At 53.3% G+C, this 14406-nt stretch overlaps 1 protein-coding gene across 2 annotated transcripts in view; it reads left to right on the plus strand.

Annotated features, from left to right (window-relative positions):
• Positions 1-12790, plus strand: part of ADK (adenosine kinase) — a 28862-nt gene extending 16072 nt beyond the window's left edge. For both annotated transcript variants that reach the window (XM_053451007.1, XM_053451008.1), the window contains exons 4-11: positions 896-974; positions 3666-3838; positions 3948-4056; positions 9528-9698; positions 10001-10036; positions 10557-10671; positions 11868-11954; positions 12138-12790. In XM_053451007.1, coding sequence (XP_053306982.1) covers positions 896-974; positions 3666-3838; positions 3948-4056; positions 9528-9698; positions 10001-10036; positions 10557-10671; positions 11868-11954; positions 12138-12262 — 895 coding nt within the window. In that variant the 3' untranslated portion in view covers positions 12263-12790. The remainder of the gene's footprint in view (positions 1-895; positions 975-3665; positions 3839-3947; positions 4057-9527; positions 9699-10000; positions 10037-10556; positions 10672-11867; positions 11955-12137) is intronic.
• The last annotated feature ends 1616 nt before the right edge of the window (positions 12791-14406 follow it).

Consider the following 14406-nt stretch of genomic DNA (forward strand, 5'->3'; position numbering starts at 1 on the left):
TGTGTGTGTGTGTGTGTGTGTGTGTGTGTGTGTGTGGGGGGGGGGGGGCGTTTGGCTTCCATCAATCTGACATTTAAAGGGATTTATTTTTTCCGCCCCTTAACGTTTTTTGGGACAAATCTTAGTTTCTATTAAAAAAATGTCATGTAATTATTTTTTTATGAATATGTATATATTAGGGTCCTACCTCCCCCTCTCGTGGGGCATTTAAAGGAGCCAGGTGTATAGCGTGGCCAGATTGCCCTCCATACCTGCCAAGTGTCCCCGTTCGCTGCTTGCGTGGCCCTGGAGCGTTTCTTTCTTCCCGCCACACGCGGGCACACTTTTTTTTTTTTTTTTATTATTTTTTACAAGAACATGCCGGAGGCGGTGTTGTCATGGAAATAACAGCACACCCCCCCCCATATCGAATGATAACACATGTCATGTCCGGCGCTAACCGGTCATATGCCGGGGGGGGTCTTTGCACCACGCCAGCCGGATGTGCACCCCAAAAAAAATAAAATTATTATAAGTTATTAATTTAATAATATTTAAAATAATTAAATACGAAAATTTGCGCCTGGGAATGGCGGTGTGTGTTAACCACTTGCGTGCTGTGCCGGGGGGTTGGAGAACAGTCTAGCCCCCCGGGGTAGCGGAGGTAATAAGGCAGCCGCGTGTAGTCGGAGTTTCCCGGGTCTTGCGGCCCCCACGAGGCCCCCGCGCCTGGAGGACCCTCTTTGTGCAGCAGCGGCGTTGCGTTTTCTCAGCTCACACCTTGTAAAGCGGCTAACGAGCGCCGTGCGCATCCTGCTCACCCTTCCCCCTCCGATTCCTGGCTCTGAAACTCCCTTCCTACTAACTTTTGGGGAATTTTTTGTATTTTTTTATATATTTTTTTTTTTCGTTGCAGATTCGAGGAGCTCGTGAAAAAGTTCAAGGTGGATTATCACGCTGGCGGATCCACGCAAAACTCCGTCAAAGTGGCCCAGGTCAGTTTCACCGTTATCTCTCCCCTCCCCCACGCCAGGGTTATTATTTTTATTTTATATTTTACTTATTTTGTTATAATATTATTATTGCTTTTTATTTTTATTTTTTCATTTTTATTTTTTGCTTGGCCTGGATTGGCTGAAAGGGTTAATCCGGCGGCTTTCTTCTTGGCAAGGTTCCGCCCTTCACAGCGCACATGCGCCGCAATGGAGGCCGGAACCTGGAGGGATTATTAGCCGACTGAGATGATTCCGCTGCCATAAATAACATTAAATGCTGATTTTTCAGCAAAACGCATAAAAAAAAAAGAAAAAAAGCAAATTCCAGCCGGGTTGGGATTTCACGAGGTGCCGCGTGGATTGACGGCTCATTAAAGGGGGGGTCGCCGTGGCAGCTGCTGTGTTGGTTCCAGGGCCCTCCGTGGGCTGTGTTCGGGGCCCGGGTTAAGAGTCGGGCCCCCTCCGTGCGGCGCAGTGCCAGCGTCCTCGCTTCGTAAATCACGGCGTTGGCGGCTGACACCTGGAATTCCGATGCGTTTCGTTCACGTCTGTCCCGGCAGGAATTCGGGGGTCTCTTTCTCGGGCCCTTTCATCGCTCACGCGCCAGCTCTCCTAGAAAGCGTCTCTTACCCGGGGGGCGCGGCGCTCTCGACGTTCACCAGGTGAGACCTGCAGCGTGGTTACGGGGTCCTGGATCGGGGAAGGATCATGTCCCGATTACCCCCCCCTCCTGCCCGGGTTATTAAGACATCTGTGCCGGTGGAACGAGCCTCTCCTCTCCCCCTTCTCCTCCCCGACACAAAAGCCGCGGCACCGCCTGATATAATCGTCTAATTATCTTCAGCAGATGGGGAGCCGCGCTAAGTAGAACACAGCGTTCTCTTGCTCGCTCACTCACTCGTTCACTCGCTTTTTCATTCACTCGCTTTCTTTCTCTGGCTCTCTTGCTCTTTCGCTCGCTCTCTCTTTCTCGGGAGGGCGATTTATTCGCTTTTTTGTAGTATAGAAAGGACGCGTTGGTGATTGACGCGTGGCCCTCGAGTCCTGCGCGGTTGTATCAATCCCGTTCTTGGGGCAGAATTGGCAGAATCCACTATAAAGTCTCTTGGTGATGGACTCAGAGGGGTCGCTGCAAAGTGGGGTACCAAGAGCCTCCAAACGACATTACGGGGGGCGGCCGAGAGTCACGCGAGGGAGTGATGCCCCGTACGAGGGGCATTTAGGGCAGCGGCAGCACTATTTAACCCCGCTTGGTGTAGCCGGGGCAGGAATAATTGCCCCCGGGGGCTGGGTACTAGGGCAAAAACCACCATGGAATCTATGGGGCGTGGAATTCACGTTCTCTGGTTACCGAAGGGTTAAAAGATTTCGCACTGCTTGCGGGGTCCCTGACGGGTGCTTAATTGCAGAAAATCATAATCCGCGCTCACGACGAGGGGCACGCACAGCACACCTTCCACAAAGCGCACGTTCCGGTTACCTTGGAAACTGCCGATTGGTTAGTGACAAATGCTGCAAAAATCACCCAAAATGCCACGTCCCAAGGGCGGAACCCCAATGGGTATACCCAGAGACCACCCGCTGGAAGCAGTCCTAATAGATTGCAAGCTCTCGGGAACAGGGTTCATGTTATTGCTGGCGCTCTATTAACGTATTGGCTGTAATGGGGTGGGACGTCGGCCCCCGATGGCTGCGCAGTAACCGCGCCGGCGACCCCGCCGTGCCCTTACACATAACACTGATTAGTAACCGAGACTTTTATCGTGCCTTCGAACCCTGCTGAGAAAACAATTAGCGCCTCCCTCCCTCCTCCCGCTCCGGAGATCGCCGGCAAATCGAGGCAGCTTTTAATTCTCGCCGCAGACGGAGCGGGTAAAGCTCCCCGGCTGTAATGAGAGAGAGCGGCTTTTAACTGCTCCCCCCCCCTTCCCCATTGTGTCATTAGCAGGCGGCCGCCGGGTTTTCATCGCTTCCCTCCTGCCTGTTATAGAAAGCTTATCGGCCGCCCTCCCTCCTCGCCCGCTATTGTCGGATAAATACTCGATGAGACGATGGGGGGGGGGAGACGCTCGGGAACCTGTGAATATGGAGAGCAGTCGGTCGGATGGTATGAAACCTATCGCCTAGGCGGATGTTAATCAGAAGCTTCAAACAAAGTCTCCTCGTTTTAGAGGCTAGTGTTGGTTAGGCTTTTCCCGTAACAGGGGCAGTTGGGGTAATAAAATGTATTTGAGGGCAGTGGACGACCTCCCTGTAGAAATCCGTCAAGTCCCGAGGTAATTAAGGGACCCCGATCCGTTCCTGTTAGATACTCAGACCCACGTGGTGAGAGCGACCGTTATTTTGAGGTCCAGAGTTGGAGTCCACCTCCAGATCGGAGTTGGCCCTGGCCCCTCTGCCCTCCATCCTCTCCCATTGAGGTTAAACCTGTCATCCGCACAATAGGGGCAGATTGTGGCTCATTCGGGTCGCTTCACGATCAGCGACGGCGGCCAGAAGACGTTGGCCAAGGGTCATGCCGAGCGAAGGAGACCTAATCTCCACCGGGCCGGAATTAAGTCCTTGGTCTCGGGTTAGTTTCAGGAGCCGCGTTCTTGTCCCGTGCATGTTTAAATTCTCTACACCCCGTCGGAAAATGTCCAGAGGTAATGTCTTGCTGCTAATTTGCCCCGTCTCGTCTCTTCTCCGCAGTGGATGATCCAGAAGCCGCACAAAGTCGCCACGTTTTTCGGCTGCATCGGCAAAGACAAGTTCGGCGAGATCTTGAAGAAGAAGGCAGAGGAGGCGCGCGTGGACGCTCATTACTACGAGCAGAGCGAGCAGCCGACGGGAACATGCGCCGCCTGCATTACCGGGGATAACAGGTGAGACGCTGCTCCCCAGGGTCGTCAGTGGGCTGGGGGGGGGTAGGTTTCTGGTGGCCCCTGGATTTCTACTGGTGGCCCTGCTTACCATTACCCTGTCTGTTTCCAGGTCTCTGGTGGCGAATCTGGCGGCGGCCAACTGCTACGATAAAACCAAACACCTGGACCTGAAGGAGAACTGGCAGCTGGTGGAGAAAGCCAAAGTCTATTACATCGCGGTAAGTGGTGGAGGGTGGGGAGCGCTCTATCATCTCCTCCAATGTCTGCGGTTGACATGGCCCTCTCCTGCTATTGCTTAATGTTTTTGGTCTTTGTGGTATGGAAATGACACGCATGGACCCAGACCACAGCCTGTCCAAACGCAAAAATAATTCAGGGGTGTAAAGAATTTGGCCGGGAACACCCAATTGTCACGTTTATGGGCTTCGCATACCGAGAGACGGTCAGCTGGCTGTGGAGAAGCGTCGTCCACGTGCTAGACTCCATAGTTTGGTCTCCAGATGTTCTTGGGAGCGGAGACGTCCGATCTCCAGGAACGGGGCCGGGCTTTAGGGTTACCGAGAGAGCGTTCATATCCTCCATCTGAGCGAGGGCCCCAGAGACAGACATCTGTCCAGCTTCAGGGGGGGGGGTCCGCAGACTGACTCTTCATCTGTGTAGGATACGTCCCGGTGAAGAGGGGGCTTGAAGCCGCTCTCCTGCCTCTGCACCATATCTGACGCCGGCTTCCAGAACGTTCTAGAGTCTCTTCTGTTTTTATGGGGCGTGAAAGTGGGAGCTGGCGTTTCCAGGCAAAGTATGTTGGGTGGTAGGACCCCATTTTCATAATGAATCACCCGATTCCCCATCCACCTCCACTAAAGGGCAGAAGACACTAATTCATTGACCCCCTTCGGCCATCTCACCTTCTCCCCAAATTTTCTTTTGCCCTCCCATGGGGCAATTACCGTAGATGTAACTGTTTGAAGCCCCTTAAATGCCAAACGTTTTAGGATTTACGCCTGAGCCCGTGCCGGGCGTTGGAGCCCTTCCCCTGCCTGACAAATCTTACAGACGGGAGAGAAGTAGAGGGGAGGGAAAGAATAAAATCCCTGAAACACGGCCAAAATATTTTGGTGCCAATCCGTTGCTAAGGAACCAAAACCCGCGCGCTATTAATGACACCGCGAGCGTATCGAAAAGTCTGGGGTCTTGTCTCAGCGCACCCTTTCAGGTCCGGACCATGCCGGGCAGACTCCTCCAATCCGAGGTCCACGGCGGCGTCTTGTGCGGAAGGGGTTACGAGCGAAGAGGATAATGTTCGTGTAATTATCCCGGCAACACGTCTGGTTAAACCTGCCTGTTTCTTACACACATGATTGAGTGTAATTGGAGGCTGGCTTCGCTCCCCCTCCTCGCCTGTTTCCCACGCCGCTAAACGCTCACTGACATAATACCCCCCCCCCCCCGTGCAGGGGGAGAAGGCTTACCCCCTCCTCTCGGGCTCCGCGGTCGCCTCTCGTAATGCGATCCCAGCGACAGATGCGCTTTCCGAGCTGTTTTAATGCGGCCCATTGTGCCGAGACCCTCGCCCCGCTTCCTCCTCCTCACACCAGTCAAGCACCGCATCTGGTTACCAGGCGCTCCGACGGACAGACGGACGTCCTCTTTTAATCGTTTATCCATCGACCTGCTCTGTTTTGCCCTGTTTTCTCATGTAGTATTGCGCGGCGCGGGCTCCCCGGGCAGTGGGGAGTCTTTGTGCCAGATGGACCTTTTAGATGTAGTGGATCCTTGGGCAATACTATCGGTGAATAAAGATAATAGGGTCCAAAGTGAGGAGTAGCACAGGAGCCCAGGGGCCGGAGCCCGTTTCAGCCGAGCACGCTTGGTGTCCATCGACACGATTAATTCTTCGGCTCGCTATTACCTTGAGGAACCTTCCATACCCGACATCTAGCCTGTGGGGTCCAAAGACTATCAAGGCCCCCCAACTGCCTGCTGTAGGGGCATTCCCGTCCTTTTTACCCCTAAGAGGGTGACCGAGCCCACTGTATCCGCATGTTCTATATCCCCGACACATGATGTGATTGAATAATTCAAGATATCCGGCCGGCGCGTGCTCTCCGGCAATAACCCAGCTGCGCGTGGAGGACGGCTGAGGAAACGGCAGCAATTAGTGTCACAAAGTGTAATGTAATCGTTACGGGGGTTAGGTCTCTTTAGACGTAAGACTCACGGTCTGGATTATGGCTGCGTGTGAGAACGTGAAGGGCAGGTCGTCTTCTGGGCCTCGTCCATCCTGGTTGATGGTTCTGAAGAATTGATGTGTTTGAGCACAAAGTCATAATCTAGGTGATTTGACTATATTAAGAGGGTTGTAGGTAAGTGGAACCACCTCCCAGCAAGAGAGGCTAATGCAGTGAATAAACGAGGAGGCATATGGCTCCTGAGTCTAATTCTTCTTTCTCGGACCTGATGATCTCGGTGCCTCGTATCTGGAAGAAGACTTTCACAGATCTGATTAAGCAGAGGTCCTCTCCCCGGAGCAGAGGCTGGGAACCTTTCTCCCAGCAGCGTGAATGGCTCTTCCTCCCCGCCGGTGAATAATTGCCTTTTAATCAGCTGTCGGCGTGCTGCTCCGTGGGACGGGGTGGCTTTGTAGCTGTCTCTGGCCCGTGGCCGACTTCCAGCCAGAGATAAATGTAGTTAAGGGTCTCTTGGAGTGCTCCGGGAGGCTGGGTCTCCATTAATCAGCGCGTGGTGGAGGCTGTGCCTATATACATTAAATAGGCCGCTATGTACCGTGACCTGGATCAGCCGCTGTCCTCTCTGTCGTAGAGACTGTTGAATCATGTGATCTTTGAGGTCTCCGTCTGGGAAAGCCTTCATTATGTCCCACTTCAACCTTAGTGAATGTGACAGCGGCGCGGCCGGCTCCTTCTCGCTAGCTCAGACACCTCTGTGTTCGCGTTCGATGAACAACACCACCTGGCTTTAGCTCTTCATAAAGGCGCCTCTTGTTTAAACCTTGTATAGAGCTTTACGGCCTCGAGGCTCAAAACATCTTGGCCGCCTTGGTAGCTGTAGATAAAAATGGTTGCCCATCAGACTTGGCTTCAGCCTCCTCAACACTTACTCTTCATCATCTATCCTAGTGAAGACCAGCTTGGACTAACTGTCCGTTCCTCCTCATGGCGCTGGGTCTACACCCCGTTACCGGTGTCATCTGATGTTTTGCCCTCTGCCTCCACACTACCTTACTCTAGAGTCTCTCCTACATTTGTCTTCTACTTCCATCGGCCACCGCTGGGTGGTCAGCCTACTTTGGTGACGCTCTTCTGCTGCCAGGTTTATGAGGGGTAACCTGTAGGCACCGTCCTCATACCTGTATGCTGGGCCTCTGGCAGAAAAAAGGCTCCTTGCGATCCGCAAAGTCTTCTTCTGGTTTTGCCTGCCTCTCCAGCCTCCATAAGTCCTCAAACTCTACTCAGTCCTGTCTTAGATGGGAGAACGTGTTCAGATTCCCTCACTGCATCAAACCTCTACCTCTTCTCCACTGGTTTCACAGACCCCAAAACTGAGTCCATCCGGACTGGTTCATCCCAAACCCATTGGTGACCGCGAGTTGTGTCCTCCAGTATATCTCCTCACCGGTGGAGACCCAATTCCTCCATTGGTTTGAAGGCCACAGCGACTCTGCGTCCGTTCCCTCTTACTCCGTTCTGCAAATGTTTGCTGAGGGATTTGGTGCCTGATTTAATGAACTCTTGCCACATTATCACCTCCTTAACGAGTCCATGACTCAGCGGCCTCATTAATGAAATGACTTCTTTGCCCGTTGCGTTAGCCGGAAGCCGTGAGCTGACAGGACAAGGTTTGCGTCCGGACAGAGACCTTTTTGTGTCAGCATGTGGAAAAGACCACGTTTTCTATTGGACACTGTCTTAATCTGAAAACCGTGATCCCTCCTGTGATTGGCTGATGTTAATATAGAACATTTAATAACGTTGTTATAATTGACCACGCACGGTGAGGTCCCATAACCCATCCTCCCATATCCAGGTCCTTCCACTGGGGTCTCGGGCCTCCTTAGCCGTGGTCTCTATGGCTTTATCTAAACGCTGTCTTTCTAGGGGTCCACGGGGAGCTTCCTTTTTCTGTTCTCCTCACCAGCTCCGTGGGGAGGCAGAGCCTTAAGGTGCGGGGAGTGAAATAAATTTGTCTCTGCGCCGGACCCGGTTTAGTAGCTCGGCCGCCGTGTTCCTCTCTGCGGTTAGCGCAGCGTGTCCCGGTAACTCGATGTCCGGCGAGGAGAATAAAAGCCTCTGTTTCCCGCCGTTGGCAGCTGCCCAGAAGCTCGTGGATCCAGCAGGCGTCCGTCTGATCGCGCTGCAGGCTACTGATGCCTCCCCCCCAGCTCCCTGCGAAGCTGCCACTTTAACCCTTTGGCCCCAAACGGTCTCGCCCTAAATTCTGACGCATTGGGCAAGTTATGGCTTCTTCACTACGCAGAAGGGCCACTTTGACCGCCCGTTAATCCTTAATCAGTCGTTGGTCTCGTCTTAGATTCAGGAGCTGTATGCCTATCCCATGCATGTTTAATCCCCTCACAGTATTACCCTCTACCACTTCTGCTGGGAGGCTGTTCCACTCATCTACGACTTCCCTTTAATATGGAGCCACTTTTATCATCAAAATCTGAAATGTGTTAGATTTTTGGGAATCCAAAATAGTTTTTCCTGCACCAATAGGAGGCTGCAAGGTGGGCGGAGCTCACTGTCAATCACCCCTCGGTCTATGCGTTTGCTGTACTTGTGCAGGTTAGATGTATGGGTTTAGTGTAGCGCTAAGTCGTAGAGCGGGGAGTTCCAGGCCGCTAATGTGACCTTTGGAGACATCTCCTGCGGGTTGGAATGTGTGATTTGGGTTTGGGAGAGGTGCGAGGCGGGGGATCGAGCCATAATAGGCCCTTTGATAGGCGCGCTCGGGGGGTTATTGGTCGCGGGTCGCAGCGCCCTTAAAAATGACTTCACTTGGTGTTTTAATGTAAACTCACGGCTTTCATCACTTTCACACTCAATAAAACAGCACGGGAAGAAGGGCCCATTCATGGAGAGAGCGGCCGGCGCGTCGGGGGTTCCGGGTGTGTCAAGTGTGGAGCCTTGTATAGTAACGCTGGGGCTTTTCTTTCCCTCGCCCTCTCTCTCTATCGCTCTCTTCCCCTCGCCCTCTCGCCCCCCCCCTCTCATGTGGTATCTGTTAGCGGAATTAGACTTAATTTGCCTCGTTGTTCTCCTGACGCCGGGGTTTGCCAGGGGGCTCAGCGGGCGCCTTGGAGAAGACGTTTCATCAGAGGTCCCAACTCAATGCATGGGACTCGGTATCAGGGGGAGGGTGTCGGTGGGTGTCCACCGGTACGGGATCCCAGGGGCCACACACCCAGCCTCTGTCTCTCTGTCACTGAGCAGACATTGGAGCAACCAGAAAAAATATCTGCTGGGAGGAATAAAGCTGAAAACATGTTTGTCTCGGCCATATAAATGTCCACTAATGAAGGTCTATGTGGTTCCACCGTGGAGGCCGCGTGTCCTACACATGTCGAGGGGCGCGTGCCCAGGCACACATTATATTATAGGCTTTGTTATTGCCGACTGGTTGATTTGCTTCAGCGTTGGTTACATGGCTGATGATCCCCTCGCTCTTTCAGGGCTTCTTCCTGACGGTGTCGCCGGAGTCCATCATGAAAGTCGGAACTCAGGCCTCGGAAAGCAACAAGATCTTCTGCATGAACCTCTCGGCCCCGTTCATCAGCCAGTTCTACAAGGAGCCTCTGATGAAAGCCATGCCGTACGTGGACATCTTGTTTGGGAACGAAACGGTGAGTTGTGGCCTCCCGAAGGTGGACCTGAACCGAAGAGGTGGGGTGGGGTGGGGTTCTGGACACCTCTTGTGGCCGTTATCATCCTGATGAGATGGGGGGAGGGGGGCCGTAGACACCTTCATGTCATACGAGTGTGACGTTGCGCCAATTTTCTTTAGTGTCCGCTTTATGAATGTCCTCCATCCCACTGCGTGTTTTAGGGTCAGTGAGAGAGGGGCCCGGCAGGCATGCCTGATGGGGTATTTAGCGGAGGGGGGGGGTGTACTGAATGTAATCTTTGTGGTTTGTCTCTTTTACAGGAAGCGGCGGCCTTCGCCCGGGAACAAGGGTTTGAGGTGAGTGAGCCGGGACCATACCGGGCCCACAAGGGTTAACGAGCTTTTCCTGTAGCGTGTTGCCGGTGATTTCAGTGTCTGGCAGCCATTGATGCGCCATTGTACTTGTTGCCATGGCAAATATGTTGTCCTGCGCTCATCAGCCGTAGCGAAGCCTGTAACGTGCATGTTCTGGCGCTTGCCACGCTTGGCTCTTAGGACTATTACCTTTCTGCTTTGTCTTTAAGCCTCAACTGTAGGCTTTAGTTTTTGATACTTAGTCCTCCCCTGCTCGGCGGTGTAGGGGATCTTCTCATAATCACATGGGGGGAGCCACTAGTGCAAGTGAACAAAGGGTTTTTAAAATGGTAGGTTCCATGCCCTTTACGTGACATCACCGGGCGCCCCTCCACGCAAATTAAGTCATTATTGAAGCAGTTAATTTGCATATCAGGCCACATGCTCCCAGCGATGGCCCCTCCCCCCATGTACACATGAATGCACACGGCCAACGTGCTTCTCTCCTCCTTGCCTCCGACAGACCGATGACATCAGCGAGATTGCGCGGAGGACGCAGGCTCTGCCAAAGGTCAACTCCAGTAGGCCGCGGGTTGTCGTGTTTACCCAGGGCAGCGAAGACACCATCATGGCCACAGGTAAGGGCCCCGATTCCGCACAGAGCAGATCACATGCCCCGCTAGGAGCGGCTTAGCAATGGCGGGCGAGGGTGGAATCCCCACCAGCGAGGTGGTGGTCCTCCCCAACAGCCGCGTCTCCAGGTTGGGGAGATAATTAGCTCCGTGTTACAGATGCTCTCCTGAGAGGTTTTGTTAGCGGGTCGAGCCAGGAGGCTGTTTGAGCTTCTCGTAGCCGGGCTTTGTGTGGCCGGCGCAGACTCCATTGACATGATAATGAGCAGAGCTCATGACGATCCGGCCTTTCCTGGCATCTCTCGTACTCGCGGAGATCTGACAGGCCAGCTGCTCCCAGAAATTCCTGGCCGGTTGTCCCGGAGAGCTCAACGCTCGGACGGGAGGCCCCAGCGCCGCTCCTGGGAGCAGCGAGCAGATAGACAGTGGAGGCGTCTTCCTGGGAAGCGGGCGATGTCGGGACGGTCATTAGACTTGAGATGTCTCTTATCGCTTCTAGATGCTCCATCCAAGATGGCGGCCGACGGCTCGTATCTGCCAGCACCGCTCTCCGTGCGCCCCAGAGGGAAATCGGTGTGGCGTTTAGCATCTTTTAGAACCGCACCGTGCAAAAACACAGCGTGTCACGGACCAGTCATACGATTGGACTTTGGTTATAAGCCCCGCCTAGCACAACGGCATATTTCCGCCGTCGGTGTATCCGTGGCTAAACCATCGTGAGGAGGACTCTGCATCACGCGGGGGGAGGGGCAGGGCTGAGTTCTGCATGTGGCCGGCACTGGCTGTGCTGCGTGCATGTTCATGGCTTAATCAGATCAGTATGCGGGCGTGCTAGCCGTGGGAATTAAGAGGCTCCCTCGAGCTGGAAGGGGTAGAGGAGGGAGACGGGGATAAAGCCATCTAATCCGACGTGATCTAATAAGCTGGTCCGTTACTGGCTAATAGACCCGCAGATTTATACGGAGTCCGGAGTCGGAGTTAATGCCTCTTTATTAGGTCAAGAAAAAGTTGTAAAGTTACTTAAGCCTTCGAGACCTCGGAGGTCTCTTGTTCCAGAAACTTTTAAGTTGGCCCAATAAAAGTTATCAATGTCAATCCAGGCTTCCATGTGTGGGCTCTGTAATTCCTCCCCAGGCCGGGGCCCTGTTGGTCTCTTGTTTTGTTGCCTTTCTTATTGACCGTTGTGCGTTTTCTTTCCGCAGCCGACGAAGTCAGGTCCTTCCCTGTATTGGAGATCGACCAGTCCAAGATCGTGGACACCAACGGAGCGGGAGACGCGTTTGTGGGAGGTAAGGGCCCGGTCCGGCCAGAGAACGGCCCCGATTCCTGTCCTGGCTCTCGGTCAGGCGGCGAGTCCGCTCTAGAACCGGGCTCGGGAGCCGCCGACCTCTGTGAGCCCGGCACGTTCTCGTCTTCTCCTCCTTCGCGATGATGCTTCTGCCAGACGTTCTGAAGCGTGTCTCTTCCCGCAGGCTTCCTGTCTCAGCTGGTCTCGGAGAAGCCTTTAGAAGAATGCGTCCGAGCCGGTCATTACTCGGCCAACGTGGTCATCCGACGGGCCGGCTGCACCCTCCCTGAGAAACCAGACTTCAAGTAATAACGTCGGGAGACGGAGCGGAGGACGTCCCGGGAGCTCCTTCAGACATCTTCTCGCCTTCCCCTGCCAACCACTTCCCATCTCCAACGTGCATATTAAAGGACCCTCTTCCTGCCCCCCCCACACATAGTGCGTGGGGGGGGGGGCCCTCTCGCTACCTCTGCTCCAGCGGCATCTGCTCAGTATTTGGGAGGACGGCTTCCCTCCAGCCATCGGCAAGGGTAGCGTGGCCCTCAGGAGTTGGGTTACCAGCAGAAGACCTGCCCTCCCGCAGCGCTCGACGAGAGAAGCATTCCCAACACCAAAGGGGGCAAAGAGGCCCGGACCACCTCCATAGTCTGGGGTTATGATGTCACTCATGGGTCCACGTTATTGCCCTTCTACTGGGTGGAGGTCCAACTCTGCACCACAAATGAGGCTCGGGGTTGGTGAGGACATAATATCATTCTCCTGCTGGGCACTAAACTTCTGAATTACCCCCCCAGACAGTCCTCAGCTGTCTGACCCCCCCCCCCCCGTGAGCTTCATGGCCTGCTCGCCCCAAATCCCCACTGGGAACCCCCTCTGCATAAGCTGCATTTTTTTTTAAAATGGTGCCCCTTGGCATCGAAATCAGGTACTAATTCGTTCAGAAAACGTTTTTTTTTTATTACTTTTAAGCGATGCCAAAATCAGTTCTTTAACCCGTTTTGTAAAGTCCGAGGGCCCCCCTCGACACAGCGCGTCGCTTTTCGGACGCTCCTGTGGACCCCCCGCGGGCTTTAAAGGGTGTAAACGCACAGTTTCATTATCGGAAGAGATCTCAGTTGTATTTTTTTTTTTTTTTAAACGATGTTCATCATAAACAAAATATCTGTTCATAAAATGTCTTATTTGATACTAATAAAAAAATAAAACATTTTTGTTCATTTTTTTTTAAGTAGTTATGACATCACACATCTCAAAGGTGTCATAGATAATTAAAATAATAATAAAATACCCGGGAGATGCATAAAACTTACCCCTGCCGAGGTCTGGAGCTGTCGGTGGCGTGAGGCCCCTGCCCGGGGAGAAGATGCCCCAATGATTGGTGGAGTTGACCGGAGGTGGACGTTTTTGGAGGAGACCATTGACTGAGGAGGTTCTTCTGCATGGTGATGGTCCAGGCCTGGCCCCCTGGTGCCCTTTCTCCTCACGTGTCCAGCTCTGGCCCCCAGCTCACCCCATGTTGGCCATCAGATTGGGTCCCCTGACCTGTCGCTGGGGCCAACGGGACGATGCTCAGAAGACCGATGGAACCCAACGTGACCCTGCTGGACATGTCCCGGGATGGGGGTCCAAACTTCTTTCTGATCCTCAAACTGAAGTCCCGGAGAACGCGGAGGTTTTAAATTATATTCTAAAAATCCTTTTTAACGGAACAAATGGCCTTTTTGTTTTTTACATGTTTTTTATATATATATATATATATTTTTTATTGAAGCTTAAGAGTCTTCTTTAAATAAATAAAAATGGGGGCAGATGGGGTAAATGACTGAAATCATTGTGTAAACTGAACGCAAAGCACAGTGTGAGGTGGGGGGGGGGAGTATTTTGGAAAATTTGGGCAGAGAATCTCAAAATTCCAGAGTTTTTGAAAATGTGAGTTAAATGATTTTCATCCAGAATTTTTTTTGCCCCCCATGGATGACCTTTACCTTTATACAAAATATATTTGGCCGTGATATCAAATCCTGGTGCAAATGTGGCGCAATCCCGTTGTGGTGTTTGATTTCCATGGTAACTACGCCACTTCATCCCAGCTTTGCTCTGCACGTGTCACCCCCATGACGTCATGCACAGATTTCTCCCCCGCCCCCGGTTGTTTTTTTTGGCCGATTTACCCAATTTCTGGGGTGTTTAACGCTTTCTACACCGTCCCGGATTCTCTCGCTCAACCCCGCCTCCTCGTACCTTGACGACCACACAGCTTCACCAATCAGGGCTCAGCTCTGCCACAACAGCGGACAGGGAGGGCAGGTTGTGAGGAAGGCGTTGTCTCCGCCCCCCAGCGGTCTAGCGCCGGCGCTGATTGGCGGAGTGCGGTGAGGGACGGGCGATGCCGCCAATGGGCGTGGTGTGGGCGTGCCCGGCGAGGCGGCGGGGCTGTGATCTGCTTGGGCCGC

The sequence above is a fragment of the Spea bombifrons genome, chromosome 11 (assembly GCF_027358695.1).
Source record: "Spea bombifrons isolate aSpeBom1 chromosome 11, aSpeBom1.2.pri, whole genome shotgun sequence".
Taxonomy (NCBI): domain Eukaryota; kingdom Metazoa; phylum Chordata; class Amphibia; order Anura; family Pelobatidae; genus Spea; species Spea bombifrons.